The sequence below is a fragment of the Chanodichthys erythropterus genome, chromosome 1, assembly GCF_024489055.1.
Source record: "Chanodichthys erythropterus isolate Z2021 chromosome 1, ASM2448905v1, whole genome shotgun sequence".
Classification (NCBI taxonomy): Eukaryota; Metazoa; Chordata; class Actinopteri; order Cypriniformes; family Xenocyprididae; genus Chanodichthys; species Chanodichthys erythropterus.
Window position 1 is genome coordinate 3,585,431 of NC_090221.1, and position 21,536 is coordinate 3,606,966.

Genomic DNA, 21,536 nt, shown 5'->3' on the forward strand with positions numbered 1-21,536 from the left:
GCTAGATTTACTTTGTCCATTAAGATAGAAAATAACACTTTTGCATTTTGCAAATATTAGATATTAGCTTCAACAATACAGTCACCTAAATATATATATATATATATTATGCGACAATCTAGGGATTTGAGAACGTAAATACATAAAAACCTAAACAAAATTATATTATCTTTTCTTTTCCTTAAGGTATGCTTGCATTTTAACCAGATCTCTTAGTAACAAAAGGTACAAAATCTATATTCAACAAGTGAAAAAAAAAAAAAGTATCACAAAAGGACTTTCCATTTGTGGAAAAAAGTGACTTGAAAAACAATATTTAGAAAAGTAGTGCATAATGGTTTTACGTCCATGACAAAATAATTAGCTATAAAACACAGTACAAAAATCAGCAGACCATGTAAAAAATAATATTTGTTTTTCAAATTCTTTGAAATGTGCTCAGCTACTGCAATGCTCAGTTAGAACACCGATTAACCCATGGCAAAACCCATGCAGTAAAACACTATCAATGCAACACATGGTAATTCCTCATTAGCAAATACAACATTGAGTTAGCTTTTAGCACAAAATCCCTGACAAATGAGCCAAAGTTACTGCTATAACCATTACAAGAATCATACATACTAGTGAATAGAATTCAGTTTTTTTTTAAACCCATCAAAACAAATTATGTTTTTAAGCTTTCTATCATTTTAAGATTTATATATATATTAGATATTCAATGTATCATAAACAGTAGGACATCTCTAAGGCTCATCTTTGGTTTGCCCGACCAAAAAAACTTGTGTATCAAGCACAACTGCCTCTCTGCTGTTGTGAGTTGTTGTCCTTAAGTCTTATGCTCGATTAAGTAATAGGTAAATTCGATGTAGTTTAATAATAATCTTTACAGAATGCTTCAGGATTTGTATCCTGAATATTACAGTGTTTTGAGCATTGTTAGGATTAGAACCTTTAAAGGATTTTAATAACTACATCTTTTTTTTTTTTTTTTTTTTTTGGCTAAATCACAAAGATTTGCCATACACGTTAGAACCAGTCCATATAATCCAATCCAACAGGTTGCAGTCTCTTGTTAGTTGTTACTGTGTATTTTGTTGAAAGGAGTAACTATGATTCCACATTTGTCATGCAACCATTTAAGATTAGTCAGTGAAATAGCAAATCTCAACATTAAAGTCATATAAATGAGGCTTGAACCCTTACATTTCCAGCCTCTTTGTGGATAGCCTTCAACAAATTCAAGTGAAAATATGACCCATCACAAACAGAAGATGACGCTCCAAGAGAATAAAGATAGAACAGTAATTCAAGTCAGGCTAAACATCTATATTTTTTTTTTTTAAATCTAATGCATTCAAGTCTTCATGCGCACCAATGTAGCTTTTCAACAAAAATCAGGATTACACCATATTCTTTTAGCATTCTCTTCTGCAAAAAAAAAAAAAAAAAAAAAAAATTTAAAACTTAAGAATAAATACAATTTTAGACTTAAAAAAAGAACTCTAAATAAAAAGGACTTAGCAAAATGAAAAGTGCATGTATACGAATAGCACAGCCTTGGCCTCCCAGATCAGTTCCAGCGGAAGGAGATGTGGCGAGGCCGGTCTCCTCCCTCCTTCACTAAAGGCTTGTGAAACTCCCGTCCGGCACGCGAGTGAATGGCTGCCCAGCAGTATTCACAGTAGTACTGAAGACAAGTGACATTAGCACAGAAGAACGGAGCAAACTTGCCCCCACAACGCGTGCCCTGACACTCATCGCACAGCTGGTCATCCAGTACATATGGCTTCACTTCCACCTGGGAAAGGTAGACACTTTTAGCTTAGCACATGTAAAGGAAGGCTGGCCCTGGCCATGAAGAACAAAAGAATTAGGAACATAAACCATTGAAACAAATAAGGCAAAGAATCTGACATTATTGTAGTATACATTAGATCGGATCTCTATGGAAGCTTGTTTCCGCCATTAAAAAAAAAAAAAAAAAAAAAAAAAAAAGGTAGTTGCAACTTTTTAATCTCACAATTCTGACTTTTTTCCCCTCACAATTGCGAGATATAAACTCACAATTGCTAGTTATAAAGTCAGGATTGCAATATACAAAGTCGCAATTCTGACTTTACCCCCCTCACAAATGCGAGTTATCACGCAATTCAGACTAACTAAATTTATAACACACAATTTTGACTTTATAAAGACATATTTGAGGAAAAAAAGTCAGAATTGTATGATATAAAGTCAGAATTGCGTGTTAGTCACAATTGTATGATATAAAGTCAGAATTGTGAGTTATATAAAGTCAGAATTGTGAGTTATATAAAGTCAGAATTGTGAGTTATATAAACTCAGAATTGTGAGTTATATAAACTCAGAATTGTGAGTTATATAAACTCAGAATTGTGAGTTATATAAACTCAGAATTGTGAGTTATATAAACTCAGAATTGTGAGTTATATAAACTCAGAATTGTGAGTTATATAAACTCAGAATTGTGAGTTATATAAACTCAGAATTGTGAGTTATAAAAACTCAGAATTGTGAGTTATATAAACTCAGAATTGTGAGTTATAAAAACTCAGAATTGTGAGTTATAAAAACTCAGAATTGTGAGTTATAAAAACTCAGAATTGTGAGTTATAAAAACTCAGAATTGTGAGTTATAAAAACTCAGAATTGAGTTTATATCATAATTCTAAGAAAAAAGTCAGAATTGCGATATATAGTTGCAATTCTGACTTTCACAATTGCGAGTTTTTAAATCATAATTCTGACTAACTAAATTTCTAACAATTCTGATGCAATTGCGAGTTTAAAAAAAAAAACAATTCTTAGAAAAAAAGTCAAAATTGTGAGATGTAAACTCGCAATTGCAAGATAAAAAGTCACAATTACCCATTTTATTTTTTTTATTTAGTGGCAGAAACAGGCTTTTTCTTTTAGAGGCTTTTCTTTTTACACTGCAAGTAACACTTTAACATGAGAGACATTACAAAACCAAACAACCTTACTGTGTTTATTTTAAATAATACATAGAGTTAAGTTAAGGGACCAGACATAAAGCGTTTCAAAAAGGACTGGCTAGAGAACTTGGAGCTTAAATTTGCACTCTGGGTTGAATTTAGACTGCAGATCTTTAAATGTGAACCACTTTGCGCACTCTGCGCAAAATCTAGACAGAGACATCGCAAGGAAAATCAAGCAGTACATAGAATCAGGCCATATAAAAATGTCTGCAGACGAAAACGCTGCAGTACATGGTGCTGACATTTGATATATGGAAGAGCTAAAGAACTTTGTTCAGCGAAGCAAAATGAGATTGACTATATCAGTTTGCATATACATTGCTTAAAGCTCCAACCCCCACTCACCCGTTTATCGATCTCTCCATGTTGCAGTTGCACAAAGCGAGCACTGATAGCAGCAATGTAGCTCTGTTGATTGGAGAAGGCCACCCGTCCAGCCCCTTTGGGATACTTCAGCTCAGGGTCAGTGTCAATGCCAGCATAACACACCCCGCCGTACAGTCTGTCCATAATCATTGCGAGCTCCACTGTCATGGGGCAACACATCAATTTAAAAAAAATAATAATAATATAGCTGTGAGCAGGAATTAACGGGGTTCAAGTGCTTTAAGGGCTCGTAAAAAAAGCTATTATGTATTATTTAGCAAGCCTGTTACCACCTAGATCATAAAAGACCATGTTCAGCCAAAACATGCAATTTACTAAGGAAATCTGTTTTAAAGCTTTTTAACAGTTTTTGAGGTTGAGCCAAAAATCCAGGACTAGTTCGCGAAAGTAGGTTTTTAAAATAATCTCCGATATTTAATGAACGACCCGATTGACAGCAGTGGTCCTAGAGGCAAAGTTGCTCAGAATGAGGAGTTCTACCATACGGTACCAGTGCTTCCCACGGGTTTGAAATATACTTGCGGTGGTAGCCGGGTGAAAAATCCTCCTATTACTACATGTGACAAACAAATAATGTTTTTATCATTATTTATTTTATTTTTATAATGAATAATATGTGTGTCAAATAATGTTCTTAGTCTTTTCTTCCTGTGGGGGAGACTACAATAATTTACTATGAATTAAATGAAAATCAAATTAAATACAATTTATTGTGTAACCAAAATACCAATAATGCCCAAAAGAAAAAGAAAAAACTGCGTGTGACTTTTAATTATAAACGAGCCCGAAATACACCGGGACTCTTATTTTGAAATGTCTGTTCTATTGCAGGCTGATCCTTCAGATTCTTACAACCATATAAAATGTTTTATATAAAGGCCATGAAGTAGACATTGTAATAATTCATCAACTTAAGTTCATGAGCAATCGCTTGGCATAAATCTGCACTTTTCATTGATTGAGAATCACTTTGAAGCAGTTTTGCATGAGCCTGTAGAACACGCAACAGCGCCCCCTTGTGACTTTTGCAAAATGCAGCGCCCGTGGGAATGTCAGCGGGAGTAAATAGTTCTGACGCACACATAAAGAGCAGGTATGAAACGACTAGTTAATTGATCGCAGATGGTTTCATTATCTTGGGCGGATATAAAAGTATAAGAGGATAAATATAATAAAGGCAAATATGTGTCTCCAATATACTTGGGCGGCCGTTATTAATCCTGGGCGGCCCGCCCAAGTAAAGTCTATGTGTGGGAAGCACTGGGTATGAATGTCGTGGGCATGTGCGAAAAAATTGCGTGAATTACAACCCTATCAAAATGCGAAGGTGCCCCCCAGTGGCCAATTTCTTTCACATTTCTCACAGGCCTCCAGGGACGCGAGTCAAACAGGCCCAGCGAGTTTCGTTCCGATCAGCCTCCATTAACAATGTCTGATAGCCGCTCGAATTTCATTGGCTGACGGTGACCGTGTTTTTTGAGAAACGCGAATGTCCCCGTAGAACATCATGGCGCATTGGAAAAAGACACCAGTTTTCAAGTCAATAGGAATGGGGTGCGTTTCCCAAAAGCATCGTTAGCCAACTAACATCGTCGTTACAAACAGTTCAACGATTTGGTGTTTCCCAAAACCAAAGTTCAAACGAATGTTTCTGCAGTTGGAACGACAGCTCTCGAGCTGTGGTTAGAAGCAAAGTTTCTTTTTATTTATGACGTGGACTTAATTCGAAATCTTGAGCAAAATAAGCAAGCTGACGTTAAGTACAGTGTCATTTACATATTTTAGTTTGTCAAGAGATTTTAAGCACATGCGTACATGCTCTGGTACGCAAGAATGAGCCTATGATTGAATCTGGAAATAAAGCAAAATAACTGAGAAAAATGATAATTAGTTCAAAGATTCCATGTCCGAATTAATGCTAGATTTTTTTGCTATAAATTACGATCTCAAACAAATTCATTTAAAGAAGTTATTACTCCACCACATGCGTAACATCGCTCACCAACATGGCTGAACGACAATACGGTTTTGACCGTATTGTCGATCAGCCATGTTGGTGAATGTCGTGACCAGTTAGTTGATTTGTTCAACAATGCATCATACTATGGTAGTGAAGCAGTTGAATGTTGCATAGCTATAGCTATAGAAAATATATATTTTTTTTAGTTTTTTTTTATTTTATAGTGCCATCGAGTAGCCAGTCGAATGAACACACACAAAAATTTCCATCCCTCAAGGTTTCAAGTGTCTTTCGGTTTTCTGTGCCAGCTTTTAGGGGAGAAAGATGATCCTTGGAAATTTTAACAATTACAATAAAGTTTCAGCACTATGCACTTGAACCCCTAATAAATAGAAATAATAATTTTAAAATGGCTCCCAAAAACACTCTCATACTCAATACATAAAGTGCATAATGCAATAATTGTACTGCAACATGCTTGAATAAAATGTACTAGATGGTGCTTACAACACACTTTGCAAAATCCTATACCATGACAACTAAAAAGAAAAATGTTAAAACATTTTAAATCATGGGATTATCTGAAAGCCAAACAAACCAGCTCGTAGAGGTCGTGGAACTCCCCCAACAAAGATAGTTTTCCTGGGGTCAAGGGGCTGAGAGCCATCCATCACAAAGTCACTGTCGTTCAAATTCCAGGGTCGTATCTGGACCTAAAGATACACAATTAACATAACAGAATCTGTACAGCAAATATCACTTTGTGTTTCTACAAAATTCCATTGGAATTCCATTGGAATTTGGAATTTTGGAGCAGGTTACAACTTGGAACTGGAATTTTGGAGCAGGTTACAACTTTCAGATTTATATTTAACTTTCAAATGCTCTACTAATTATTCATGCCTTGCATAAGAGCTTAAAAATAAAATCAGACAGGAAAAACAGACATACAGCCTTTTTATGAGGTCGCCTGCCCATCCAGTCCTGATGGCTAATGGTAAACGAACTTGGCTTGCGGTCTTCAAAGAAGGCTCGAACCCTCAAAATTGTTTTATGTACAACAAGAGAAATAGAGGAAGAGAAGGGGATGCTGGAAGAATTGTCGCTAGGATGGCGCAATATACGCTTGTGTTGATGATTGACAGGACTGAATGATTAGGCTTCCCATGAATCTACATTAGTAATTTAATTTTATGTCTTACTGGTTTGTCTTTGATTGTAGGGCTAGAGACACAGAGATAGAGCTTCCCGTCCTCTTCCATACAGGCGTCAATCAGCGCCTGGACTGAGCTCTCGTCTTGAAACAGGAGGAATGCATAACCTGGAAGACAACGGGTTCACTGACGGTACATATGCAAAAAGCAACCAGCAGTCACTTTCAGTAACCCTCACGAGTAGCCTTTGCTTAGGGCCCACTGATGCTATTCATCTTGAGCTTGGCTTTAAACAATGGTTTGCATCTACTTAGGATTACAGAATTAATCAGCTAAAATGAGAAGCTGATGTCTGCATGACTCATTTCTTCATAAATGTAAGAGTCCTTGCAAATGAACTCACCTTTCGGTGGAAAATAAGATTTGCTTTCTGCTTTGTGAGGCCAGTCCACAAACAAATGTCCAAAGCGTCGGAAACTGGCGGTGATCTCATCTGAAATTGTATACACAATACACGTGATGTGTTTGTTGTTGCGCACTTTAAAAAACCTGGAGAGCAACCCCTTCTTATCCCTTAGTACCTTCGTCTATGTCTGGAGGTAGACCACCGACAAAGACTTTGCGAGAATATCGCTCAATGCGTTCACCATTCTGGTGAGGGAAACCGTGTGGTGAGCCCAGTCCACTCAGACTCTGATCAGACCGTTCATCCTCTCCGTAACTCCGCTCATCCTCCATGGGAAACAACGATGAGTGACCTGTCACACAAGAGCCCCAAAAGCCATTTAGTGGAACTGATGCTGAAGTTGCCTAACAAACCTTTACATGTACAGAAAAGCTGATGTAGATCTCGTAGAGAAGCAATTAACAGGGTTCCTACGCAGTTTGGAAAAGTATGGAATTTGATTTTCCCTTATTCAGTTCAATTATTCAATTTCTAAAAATACAAGAAGAGTGATTTCATAGCAAAAGTGTATGACTGAATGAATTTAAGGTGCACATTTTTAGTAAGCAAAAACATTTGTCTTTACCATGTCTTCACTAAATTAATGTGTACATGCCAAAATGATATTGTTGGGATCACTTTCAGAATGTTTTATTTTTCCAGCTGTTGAATGACAAAACACTGACAGCCAATCAGAATCCATTCTAATTTAAGGGCTCACACATTTAAAATGGTGGTCGACATTGTGGAGAAGTTAATCGCAGAGGTCAAGAAAAAGCCACCACTGTTTGACAAGTCAAACCCTCTTTTCAAGGAAACCTTTAAGAAAATACCCTCAGAATAAATGGTGAGAAGTATTAACAATATATGCCAAGCTAGCATAAAATTCTCTCAGGTATTTCAACAACATTGTCTTGCTTCCTTTGAAGTTGCAGTAAAAAAGACTAGGCGTTGCTTTTAATCCACTATATTGAATTCGTCATCTAAATTCACTGTTAGATTAGATCGATTACACTAGCTATTCACTAGAAACATAGCATGTTGAGGACATCTGCTGGTTAAAAACATGTACATGTTACACACTTTGAAACCGCAGAATAGACCGTTATCGTTCATTGGTGTGCACGCAAATATCGTGATAGTTATCGTTCTTGGTGTGAACGGTGCTTTACAGTATCAAACTGGTGTGTCAGAGGTGAATATGTGCAGCAGGGATGTGATTTTTCCATTGAAATCGAGAAACAATTACTAAAACTGCAAAATGCTTCGTTTACTTGTACATTTATTTCATGCACAGATTGCTTCCGACAGCGCTGCACGAGCTCGCAGTGCAATCATTTTTTTATTTTTTTATTTTACAGTACAATTTATTGCAAAAGTAGGATATTTCTTTAAGAATTTCATAATATAAAAATATTTGTAATAATAATGTTGTATGAACCATTTAAATGTTAAATATGGTCAAGGTTTGGGAATTTGAGTATGGAAAACTGGAATTTTGAAATGGAAAATGTGAAGGTACCCTGAATTAACACCCATCTACATTTGAATACAATGAGAGATCAAAGTTTATAAACACAACAGAGTACAGAAACCTTGCCTGGCAACCAACACAATTGAACACAAAGACATGCTGTAACTTGAGAAGAATTACGTGAACAAACAGACAAAGTATAAATACACTTCCAAGATCTTTACCTCGTCGCCTCCCGTAATTCCTTGCTGCATGTGAAATAAGACAGAATAAACTTAAGCATAGACTTAGAAATTGCAATCAGATGCTATTGGTCTAAAACACTATTGGTAAAAAAAAAAAAAAAAAAAAAAAAAAAATGGATGATAATTGTATTAAAAGCACAATAGCACATACTGTTAGTAGACATACAAGTCCACAGGTATTAAAAAGCATAAGGTAACCTTAAAACAAACACTGAAAGATCATTTGGTTTGCCACATTTGTGCTATTCAAATATATAATCCTATATTATAAAGAATTCTTCACCTTGATCTAAAAAAAAGTACCATAAATTATGTAACAATGTGCAAACAACCAAACCAGTTCGGAGCAAAAATCACGTCAAACTCCCCAGTGTTTGTCCTAGATTAGCCTTCAAATCCTGAAGGTAGCTTAGGTGATATATTGGGAGTGTCTCAATGCCCCTTCTTTCAACCTATTCTGTGGCTGTGCTTTCTGAAACACATCCTATGGCACAAATACATCACAAAACCCTAAAATATTTCAAAACTAAACATAGAACTGGGTTGTGTATGTGGGTTACTTGAACACAAGGAAAATGTTAGTATAGGGGACAGTTTTTATTTGTCATATCGGTTATGACAAGAATGGAAATAACAAACTTTTTTTTTTACTTTGGTTGGTGAATAAAAATTTGGAGTTTGGGGGGAAAAAAAATCAAGCATTATAATACAGCAAATATGAACAAAAAAAAATTAATTTTGCAAAGCCTGATGCAAGATGAGATTGTACATGAATCCAGATTAAGACCCAAAATATCAAAAAGGCATCCAAAAAAAATAAAATAATAATAAACTAATAAAAGCAGGCATGATGCTGCAAATATAAGCATAAAGCCAAGTAAACCAAGGCTATCTATACAAAGCATTTAAATATGCTATACTGAGCATTTGCTATGAATAACATTGAGTCATAAACTTGACAATTGACTTTCTGTGCCTGGCCTAAAAATTTAAATGATTAATCATTTTTATTTTCAAAAGATGCTCAATTTATTCGTTCAGACTCATGTGAGGCAGGATCTGTAATGATGGCAGTGAGTAATGTACCTTTCAAAGAATCCTGCTCGGCTCTCATGATGTCGATCAGAGAGTTCTCTAGAGAGTGCATGCTGAAACCATCAAAGGACCGACTGCGCTCCTGCAAAAACGACAAGGGAGACGTGATTAGACTTTGTCTTTCTGTCTTAAAAGCAATAAATGGATTTTATAAAATAATATGGACAAAGTTCTGTTTAAGCGACAGTTTATGAAACTCACCATAATTTGCATAATTTTGTTTTGAATTTGAATATCAGTAAAATTGCAGATGATATTCATCATGCCACCAGCTAGGGCCCACATTAACATACAGAGACTGACACAGTTGGGCACTTGATGTGTACAACAATAGTGCCATTAGATAAATGAATACGTCAATCAAGGATTCCTTCCTAATTCTCTGTGTAACAAGTCTGTTTGCTTGCAAAATAACCCATGTTTTCGCAATTCTAAAATGTACGTGCCGTCTGTAGTCACCTGATTTAGGGTGCCCTCATAGTCTGGATTGACCACAAACACTTATTTTGATGAAATGCACTATTACCCATGGGTGTTTCAGCACAACAATCCTGCGCTTACCAACAGAAAAAGCCTTACAAACAATACAAGGTCTGTTCTTGGTATTAGGCTACAAACTGAACAGGGAGGACACACTGAGCATGTGAAACAGCGAGTGGTTCAAACAACAGCATACAGTTCTCTCACTGGTAACAGGTAAATCATACAATTACCACAAATAATGCCAGATAAGAAATACTAATTCTAAAAGTAGTCAAATTCAAATCACAAGGTATTGTTTATCCAATCATCCACTGTTGCTAAATGTACGATAGATATGAAAGGAATCAGAATAGCCTCTTTGACTAAATTTGGCAACATCCCTCCCTGATATTTATGTTAATATCTTGATAATTGTGTTAACATGATGAGTGGTTAAACGAGTATCAGACTTTCCAGTTCCCCTCCTGTTGCCTGTGCGGTGTGCCATCCCCTGATTTTGACTCACTCATCCATGTCTTTTTATATCATTGACAATCACAGCTTGCAGAAGTGGAGCAACTGAACACTGAGTTGAACACTGCATTACTCATTTAAGCTTTGATCTATCACATTTATCCAACAAACAGGCCACATGAGTGCTTTGGCCTAATCTAATCTGATAGTGACAAAGGGAGCAACTGCAGAAAGAATCTCATCCCCAATACACGGGTCATTGACGAATAAGGTTTTTAAAAGTGTTTAAAAACATGAGATATAATTAATTTTGAAATTTCATTAAGCATTAACAATGAGATTATGTGGTTTTTAATAAATCAATTAACACTACTTTTGTAATTTTTTTACAAGATGGCAAAATTTGTCACCAAAAAAGTCATTCATTTAACCAAAATTTCAGTTTTACAGAATGACGCTTTTGGTTATACCGAATGATGATATTTTCAAACAATGCTAACAGGCTGATATCTAGCAAAATGACAGTCAAACATTTTATATTTAGTACAAGTTTTTTTAAATATCACAACATTTTCCATGTTTTATAGCGGTTGCACCGAATGACCTGATGTTTCAGGACATGCGTATGAACAAGTGAAAACATTAATTTTTCAAATAGTTAAAAGATAGTTAGTTACTTTACTTCACGACCATGTGGTCCTTTGCAGGTGTCTGAATGATGTCACATCCTGTCATGTGATACTGACCGCATGACTTGATCCAAAATGGTCCCTTTATATTGGTTACTCCGAATTACATCAATGAAATTCATTTTTCCGGACATTCTACACATAATTTTAACACTATTTTGCACTATGTTGATATATGATGTTATAAAATCAAGCCAGAATAACAAATATATACATTTAAAAGATATTTTAATCACAAATGAAATGGCTGTACTGGCCTTTAGACGGTTAAACCGAATGACACTTCAAAATCTTTAAAATACCTTTATATGTAGCAAAATATAATTAAAACCTTTTGGATTCAGTAAAAGAGATCTATTTGTACTACCTTACATACTTTGGATGTCATATCTTTGTTTTTATTATTATTATTATTATTATAATAGCCTTTTGACAAAAAAAAAAAAAAAAAAAGTCACGTCATTGACCCACATCGGTAGCTAACGATTAAGAGAGACTTAGCTTTAGTTACCTGAAATGGAAAGATGCTATCATTGCGATTTATGGTATCCTCCATCCAGGGTTTAGTGTTGAAGCCAGAATTGTTGCGGGGATACTTTTGCGTTGGTGTCTGGTTATTTGGGAAAGACTTCTTTAAAGGCGAAATCGAGTTGAGGGGATTGACCCCTCCATTCAGCCCTCTTCTATACTCCCGTCCCTGAGAGCTCCCCCAGCCTCCATACCCTCCACCTGGGCTCCACGAAGTTGAAGACGGGGTGGAAGAGGGGCTCTGATAGCTTCCCCAAGGTGATGGAGGCTTACTCAAGTTATTTCCCAAATGGGGCAGCTGGTTGAAAGCAGCACTGCGGTGGGAAAAGGGAGGCGGATGGGGGCTTGGCGAGGACCTGCGGTGCTGATTATGAGGGTGTTGGAAATGGGGATGATGAGATGGATGGTGCTGAGATAGAGGCCCTATCTGGTGAGAGAAATTCCCCCCGAATCCTGTATTGGTGTGATGAGAGAAACTTTGAAATAGCAGCGGAGGAGGAGCATTGTTAGTAGTAGCAGCCTGATTGAAAAAGCCAACCTCTTCAATCAAGGTAGAAGGGTTAGGGGGTATAGCAGTGGACCAGCTGCTGAAGCCAGTAAGGGACGATGAAGAAGAGCTACTGGACTGTGCTAAAGTACCAATACCAGACGTCTCCTGATAGTCAAAGCCTGATAACACTGGAGATTCAAGCCGCAGTGCCTCTTTTCCGTTAGCATTCTCCATGGTCCCTTTCTCCAACTGATTCTCCTCTGGCATGGTGTTGTCCAAATCCGATATGATTCCTGGTGCTTCTTGCTGACCCGGTGGAGAGAGTGTCTGCTTGTCTTGTCCTTCCTGACTCTCCAGTTGCGGCTGTGAAGCCTTGGACGTCTCAGACTCCAAAATATCATCTTGCATGTTAGAGTGGGTCGTCACAGCCGGGAAAAGCCAAGCAGACCCAACACTTCCACCATTGGTAGTGTTGTTGTTGCTGATGAAAGCTGGAGGGCTTGGAGGAGCGTTCTGGTGGTGGACCGTATGCTGCAGGTGTGGATGAACTCTTACCGGAAAAACTGATTTGTTTGCAGCGTTGTTTTTAACCAGAAAGCCGTAATCCCCCATTTATGTAGCTTAATCGTGTAAATCTTCACTCGTGTGTAATTCCCTCAGTTTCTCTTAATACCCTTGTGTGTGTGAGAGAGAGAGAGATGAGAAATATTTAGAATACTATACAGCTAATGAATCATATCATCCAAGCATTAATACATTCATATGCGACCACAAAACCAGTCATAAGTTGCACGGGTATATTTGTAGCAATATCCAACAATATGTTGTGTGGCTCAAAATTATCGATTTCTCTTTTATGCCAAAAAACATTAGGATATTAAGTAAAGTACATGTTCTATGAAGATATTTTGTACACTTCCTACCATAAATATATCAAAAAATTATTTTTGTGAGTGGATATGCATTGCTTTAAAGGCGATTTTGTCAATATTTTGATTTTTTGGCACCCCCAGATTCCAGATATTCAAATAGTTGCATCTCTGCCACATCCTAACAAACCATATGTCAATGGAAAGCTCAGCTTTCAGATGATTTATAAATCTCAATTTAAAAAAAAAAAAAAAAAAAAAAAAAGATCCTTATGACTGGTTTTGTGGTCCAGGGCCATATGCATTTTTTAATATACACTTACAACCTTGGAGAAATATTTAGAATACTAAACAGCTAATGAATCATATCATTCAAACATTAATACATTCATATGCGACCACAAAACCAGTCATAAGTATCACGGGTATATTTGTAGCAATATCCAACAATACGTTGTATGGCTCAAAATGATCAATTTTTCTTTTATACCAAAAAAATTATAAGGCTATTAAGTAAAGATCATGTTCCGTGAAGATATTTTGTACACTTCCTACCATAAATATATCAAAAATTTATTTTTGTGAGTGGATATGCATTGCTTTAAAGGTGATCTTCTCAATATTTTGATTTTTTTTTTTTTTTTCACCCCCAGATACCAGATATTCAAATAGTTGCATCTCTGCCACATCCTAGCAAACCATACATCAATGGAAAGCTCAGCTTTCAGATGATGTATAAATCTCAATTTTAAATAAATTGATCCTTATGACTGGTTTTGTGGTCCAGGGCCATATGCATTTTCTAATATAGCTACACTTACGACCTTTGCCATGGATTTATGCACTTTGTTTTCAATCTTAATAAAAATCAAGAGGAAAAGAGAAACGCCATGGGGAGTGCATTGTTGATTTCATCTCCCAAGCAAAACGGGGTCGTCTTTAAACACATCACGACTAGTCATCATGACACAGGCCACCTTATCTAATAATTCAGCACGCTCGCCGATGGAGGATTTTCACGCACGCATTTTAAAGCATTGTCATCGCAAATGATTCAAGAAAATGCAATTGACCTACCGGCGTTCTTCCTTATTTCAGCAATGACCTCCTCTCTCAACCATTTAAATACAGGAAAATGTTGATGACGTTTCAGTATATGTGCGATAGGGTCCCCCCTCAGTCCAAATTTTACCTTATAAATTCTCAAATTTACATTGACGCGTCGATTAAATCCTACGGTTGTGATGCCGGTGGATTTCTGGTACATTTGCTTCATAAGCAAAGCTAAATTACTTCAGATCCCACACTGCAAACGACAGCGTTCGTGTTCTGGTTACTTAATGACACCGTGCATCGCAGTCGGCGTTACAATAAAGACAGCGGCTAAAAACGATCACGCGTCATCGTCGGCCAACAATTCACACTCGACACATTTTGATTGTCTTTGCTAAAGATTTGTCAGAATCTACATTGAGAATGATACAGGTTTTCTTACGTTTCCAAGTTGCAAGGACGGGCTGCGGATGACCATGGTTTGTGAGTGTTGCAACCGACCAACCAATCCAGTTGAACTTCCGTCTTTAACCCCGCCCTTGTATAGTAGAATCTCCGCCCAGGTTTTAGTAAACTCGGCCTCTGATTGGACTGGAGAATTCCAACCACACCTCTTTCTCAACCAGTTACCTTGTATCACTGAGAGAAGGGTGACTGTACCTGCCCAGAATGTAAATACTTAATAGAACCGGCTTTGAAATGTTTAAATATTTGCTGTCTAGACCAAGTCTTTCTATAAACAATAAAATATATAACAATGTCAAATATATATAATTCATTTACTGGGTGCCTGTAATGTGTTCATATGGTCTATAAATGAAAAGCATCTTATTTTTTAATTATTATATGTGTCACATTTGTAATTTAGAGTGAAATATGAGATGTATATTATGAACTTAAGCATTTTCTTTATCTGGAAAGCGTATGCTTCAGGCATCTTTACAGCCTAATTTTCTATTAGGTTTTAAGAGGAAATATTGGATGATAGATCCCTGTCTTGTTTTTGTTCACATTCATTCAGTCTGCACATTGCTGTTATTAATGGGTAGACACAGTCTATATCTTTTTAATGATGGGGTTAGAGGCTCAGGGATGCTTTCAGTAGGCCAGTTCTAGTGCTCACTGCAGCCTGCAATCCCATTAAAGTAAGCTGCTACTATTTTCAGCCTGTAATCGAGTTTTAGTGCTTGACTATTCATGCCTGGACCAGATCAAAATCAATCCATTTCTCTGCAGCACTGGATTAAAAAAGTGTGCAACATCCATTGGATGAATCTGTCTCAAGTAATTCAATTTTAGTGTTTTTACAGTTTGTACGCAGACTAATGATTTACGTGAAGGAGAAATTACATATTTCGTCTACTGAAATGGGAATATATCAAATAAAGCTAATTTAAACCTTTGTCTAAAGTTAACCATGTATGTGCAGGGTTATGCTCATGTTAATTAAAAAAATTAAATAATGTTGAATTAAGTTAGATAATTAATGACCTTAACATTCACTAATTGTTTATATTCTCTAATAAATAGCACATATTTTGATTAAATATATTTAATATGTTCTCCACAAATTGAGCAATTACAATTCAATTCAAATACAACCCAGTTTGGGTTGTTTTCAACTTAAGGGCTGGGTATAGGACAGAACACATGTTGGGTTCATTTTACTTAGCAAATTGGGTTGTTTTTTTAACCCAGCATCATTTTTACTATAAAACTAGCTTATCTTTACTTCACACATAAATTAATGTTTATAGATTAACTTAAATTCTCTAAACTTTTTTATAAAATACTCTACACAACCACTGGTTTGCATGATCATTTCTTTATTTTCAATCATATTTTATAGTATAGTATATTTTATATTATTTTTAATACATATTGCCTACTTTTAAGCCCGTTTAACAAATATAAGAAGTAAAACATGAAACATTTAGAAGTAATTCAAGTGTAATCAACTCTGTTGTCCTGTTTCCACCGTATTGGCGCTGGATCTCGTGCCGCAGATGGCTCATGTTCGGCCGGGGAACTGATAAATTCATACCGCTGCCTGTGTTTCACTCATAGCCGAAACTTCATAACCTGTCTATAAATAATCAGTGTACAATTCTGAGAACATATTTTAACATTCTAAGTATTTATATTATGTTTTTTTCTTTAATGTAATCATAAAATTTTATGCAAGGCATCAGGCGTTTCCATCACGCCAAAAAGACTGACGTGACACTTGTTTAGGTGACTCACATCACACCCCTGTATGTTGCTTTGACCCAGGACCTGGGTAACAAAAAACTACCCAAACACTGGGTTGTTACGTCTGACCCAGGACCTGGGTAACAAAAAAACTACCCAAACACTGGGTTGTTACATCTGACCCAGGACCTGTGTAACACAAAAACTACCCAAACACTGGGCTGTTACGTCTGACCCAGAATCTGGGTAACACAAAAAACTACCCAAACACTGGGTTGTTACTTCTGACCCAGGACCTGGGTAACAAAAAAACTACCCAAACACTGGGTTGTTACGTCTGACCCAGGACCTGGGTAACAAAAAAACTACCCAAACACTGGGTTGTTACATCTGACCCAGGATCTGTGTAACACAAAAACTACCCAAACACTGGGTTGTTACATCTGACCCAGGATCTGGGTAACACAAAAAATACCCAAACACCGGGTTGTTACCTCTGACCCAGGAACTGGGTAAAACAAAAACTACCCAAACACTGGGTTGTTACATCTGACCCAGGACCTGTGTAACACAAAAACTACCCAAACATTGGGTTGTTACATCTGACCCAGGACCTGTGTAACACAAAAACTACCCAAACACTGGGTTGTTACATCTGACCCAGGACATAGGTAACACAAAAACTACACTGGGTTGTTACATCTGACCCAGGATCTGGGTAACACAAAAACTACCCAAACATTGGGTTGTTACGTCTGACCCAGGACATAGGTAACACAAAAACTACACTGGGTTGTTACATCTGACCCAGGATCTGGGTAACACAAAAACTACCCAAACACTGGGTTGTTACATCTGACCCAGGACCTGTGTAACACAAAACTACCCAAACACTGGGTTGTTACTTCTGACTCAGGACCTGTGTAACACAAAATCTACCCAATCATTGGGTTGTTACGTCTGACCCAGGACATAGGTAACACAAAAACTACACAGGGTTGTTACGTCTGACCCAGGATCTGGGTAACACAAAAAACAAACAAACACCGGGTTGTTACCTCTGACCCAGGAACTGGGTAACACAAAAACTACCCAAACACAGGGTTGTTACATCTGACTCAGGACCTGTGTAACACAAAAACTACCCAAACACTGGGTTGTTACATCTGACCCAGGATCTGGGTAACACAAAAACTACCCAAACACTGGAAAAATAAACCCCCCAAAAATGGACTTGGGTAGAAAAAATAATCCAAGATTTTTTAGAGTGCACATATTAAAAAAGCAGGCATAAACAGCCTCAAATGAATCAGCCGTGTTTAAAATGCATCCATCATTGACATCACTCACTTTCTGTTTCCCAGAAAACAGGCCGAGCCGGGACCTGAATAACCATTTGTGGTCTTTGCTTTCATCAGTCTGTCTGTGGGTCTGTCACAAGATACTGTGCACAAGGTCATCTTGCAGAAGGACAAGTAGAGCGAGGGGGCTGCTCAGAGGATTAAAAAGGCAGCTATCCTCACTTGTAGTTCACAGTGTTGTTCTGTCTGACACAGCTGCGTTGTAGGTGCTCGCTAGACATCGCCCCAGGTGATGCAATCAGTTTTGCCTTATTTCACATGCTTCTTAACGATTCAAGAAGAGCGTGTGTCCTTAATTCAAAAGATTTGCCATAAAAACTACAAAGATACATTTCCTCTTGCTGCTATTGTAATGTCTTATATCTCAATGCTTGCCAGCAAGGGTGGTTTCTGAAATAATAAAGCAATTAATATCTCTCCATGGCAACAGTATGACTGACTTTGGTTTGAAATGTAGGCTGCAGAGAATAGCACGCGGTATGCAGTAGCCCTCAAGGTTAAAGATGTGAAGGGCACAATTTCACGAATCAAGCTTATTAAATTTCTTAAAATGCAAGCTTTGAAAAGCAAAAATGAGCTTGGTAGAAGATGCATCTTTAGGGTATAGTCTGATTAAAGCATATCAATCAGAAAGGCATTTATAAGCTCTTCAACCCAAATTCCAAAGTTCCCATCTGACCCTCAGCAGATCTTTGCCACATTTTCAGCCTATGATGGGTAAACAGTGAGCCATGCTAGAAGAGGGATTGAGATACACTTACTGCAGTGTCATAAACCATGTGCAAACACTGCAACAGCTGGGAAAAGACCCCTCCCTCTTGTTCCTCCAATGTTACACTAACAAAACACACACGTATACGCACACACTCTTTCTTCTCCCTCCCTTTCTGTCTTTTTCTGATGTGTGGCTTAAAGCTAAGCCGATGTCAATGTATGTACAGGGACAGCTGGGAAGATGACCACGCAATTTAGCAGCATGCAATGCCTCTCTCTCTCTCTCTCTCTCTCTCTCCCCCCTCCTTTGACCTTCCTCAGTTTCTCACATCGATTCCCCTGCAGTCCTTTTTCAGGTTCTCGGTTTCAACTAAAATCTTCGAGCTCTTGGCCTCAGGTCTCTGTCTCTCTCCTGTTCTTTTTTAAACCGTCCTTTATCTGTGTTAAAGGGAGAAGCTTTAGTGTTGGTGTGCATTGACTGCTAGTGCTATGTGGCACATGCCCAGGCCATGTGACTAAGGGCTTTGGCCATGTGAGAACTTCTGCTTTGGCCTGGCAGCAGAGAGGAGAGTCACAGCGCAAGAGGATAAACAATAACACACATAGACACACACACACACACACACACACATCGAGCGCAATGCAACAAGACACACTGCAGGAGTACAATGACAGTTTTGTTCTTGCACTGAATATCCACTTCACGAGTCATGCACTGAGCAACAAAGCTCTGTGCATGACAAAATCCTTAAATTGATATGCTTTATATGAATCCAGCATATGTTTTATTTACTGGAATGCACCGGTAATGACAGATGTTATAAACACAAATGCAAATGAGGCTGTGCAGATATTCAATTGGTTGTACTGTTGGTTTTCTTTCAGCTCATGAATCAGAGAAAAAATGTCTTTGCAGAAGACAAAAACTCTTGAGTTATCAAAATAAGCTGTGATTGTGCATTTTCATTTGTGTCAAGTTATACTGTAGTATCTCCTCTGATTAAAGATTATAGATCTCTTAAACACAATAGCATCAGTTCCTCTGTACTCAAATGATACAGAACAAATCAGATAATTCAATCAGAAAATGAAAGAGAACAGCATTGATGGAACTTGTGGCCATAAAAAATCAATTTGGAACTTGGATGGGTCAGTCAATATCTCTGAAGGGAGGTCAGCGTAGTACTTATTGACCACTGATTCACTCCCTGTGCCTTGATGAGAGCATGCAACCTTTGTTAAACTAATGTAATGTACTTCACTGTGTTGCCAATTTGTTGTCTTTGCTTCCAGGTCTTGACATTAACACCTGCCAACCCGCCAAATGCAGGTGAATTTTAGCAGTGGTGTGTAACACAGTCACTCCTACTAGCCACTTTGGTGGGTTGAATTTTAAATATAATATATACATTTTTCAATTTTAGTCTTTTAAAATGGCATCTGAAATAAACTAAGTGCAATGTAGTGTTGTCAAAAATATAGATTTTTCGATACACAATGATAGTGAAGTATTTGAAACGCCTCCAATAATCATTTTTTTCCGCAGAATAGATACACAATATCAGCCACTCTCTCTCTATCTCTCTCTCTCTCATCTCTCTGACAGCGAGTCGACACACAAACCCGTCTCCCCTCACTCACTCACTCACTCACTCACTTCATTTGCTCCGGATGAATATTGTTGGTGTTACGGGGCTTTAATTTCAATGTGGGATTGTGCGTATTGTGCATAATTTTACACACTCCCGCAGATTTTGTGCTCACACAAGTGCGCACACATAAAGCCACCCCTCAGAACTAAATTGAGTGGTTTTATTTGCTGAATATTGCGCTTAAACAGTCAAATACACACAAAACAATGTCAAAATGCCATTCTTGGTGAGTATTCATGTAAACACAGTCAGTTGTTTTAAGTGAACGTAAACAGTTGAGAAAGAAAATGCATGTGCGTCAGTTCTTAAAGTGACAGCAGCCTAATATACCTGCTGCCAAATTATGGGATAATATTAAAAATATCTATATGGCAGTTTTCCCCATGGTGTCAATGTCAAAACTGTGGCCAGTGAAAATGCTGAGTGGCTAGTAACTTTGGAAAACCACTAGCCACAGTGGCTGGTAAGCAAAAAAGTTAATGTCAAGCTCTGTTTGCTTCTGTTTCCCATTGGTTAGTTCATTATAAAACTAACATTCCATTACACAAATAAATACTTTATTAATTGTTTACTTGCATGCAATACAAATAAAGCAGTAGCAGTAGCTAATTATATCAATTGACCTGGAACGCCTCACTGTCCCTGTGGATGTGCTGTTGAATCTGAGCACTCATTTCCTCTAGAAGGTCTAATCAATGGAGACAGGCCATTTTTCTATTCTTTACACCTGACTGGGTTTCTCAGTCTTCAGGCTTGAAGCTAACACAGCAGTATTGTACATCTAAGTCCACTTTAACCCAGGCCAAAGTATTAAACCCTGCAGACAGAGTAGGTTAAGTCTAAGTAATACTGAAAAAGCCATAATCTATCTGTCTGTGTGAATGTTTTAAGGAAGTGAAAAAGAAAGTGAGAGATATGTTGTACTGTTTCAGCCTGCCTTCGAAAGTGCTGATATTGTCTAATTTCATTCAAGTGGAACGCAATGATTTCTCTCAGTGTTCTCAGAGCCACACACCTAAGCCCGAGGCTCACAAACTGGCTTGCGTTCCTATGTTTTTCCAGTCTTGCTACGACTAGAGTGTGCTTGTGGCCTCTTTTTACTTTTGCTAGGAAGTAGTGCAGTGAGAGCGAGAAAAACTGGGTTTGAATACATGCACACTCAGCAAATTTTGGATTGACAGGTAACATGCACATGCACACTGATATGAGAAGTCTTCTAAAAACCATTAACAGATTTGCCATTTCATTAGTCATTAGAAAAGCCATTG

The 21,536-nt window shown here is 37.5% G+C and overlaps 1 protein-coding gene across 4 annotated transcripts; it reads right to left on the reverse strand.

Moving 5' to 3' along the window:
• Positions 1-950: 950 nt before the first annotated feature.
• On the reverse strand, positions 951-14,849 carry cpeb4a (cytoplasmic polyadenylation element binding protein 4a). Of its 4 annotated transcripts, none has more exons than XM_067385041.1 (10): positions 14,791-14,849; positions 11,920-13,100; positions 9,775-9,865; positions 8,668-8,691; positions 7,106-7,282; positions 6,928-7,017; positions 6,573-6,691; positions 5,969-6,083; positions 3,369-3,550; positions 951-1,801 (listed from the first exon to the last, which is right to left on the reverse strand). In XM_067385041.1, exons 2-10 carry the CDS (start codon positions 13,036-13,038, stop codon positions 1,574-1,576), a joined length of 2,145 nt encoding a protein of 714 aa, XP_067241142.1. In that variant the 5' UTR covers positions 13,039-13,100; positions 14,791-14,849; the 3' UTR covers positions 951-1,573. The 4 variants fall into 4 exon arrangements, with proteins under 4 accessions (XP_067241142.1, XP_067241147.1, XP_067241154.1 ...); XM_067385046.1 differs by lacking the exon at positions 14,791-14,849 and adding an exon at positions 14,373-14,691; XM_067385061.1 differs by having other exon boundaries at positions 1,662-1,851.
• Between the last annotated feature and the right edge of the window lie 6,687 nt (positions 14,850-21,536).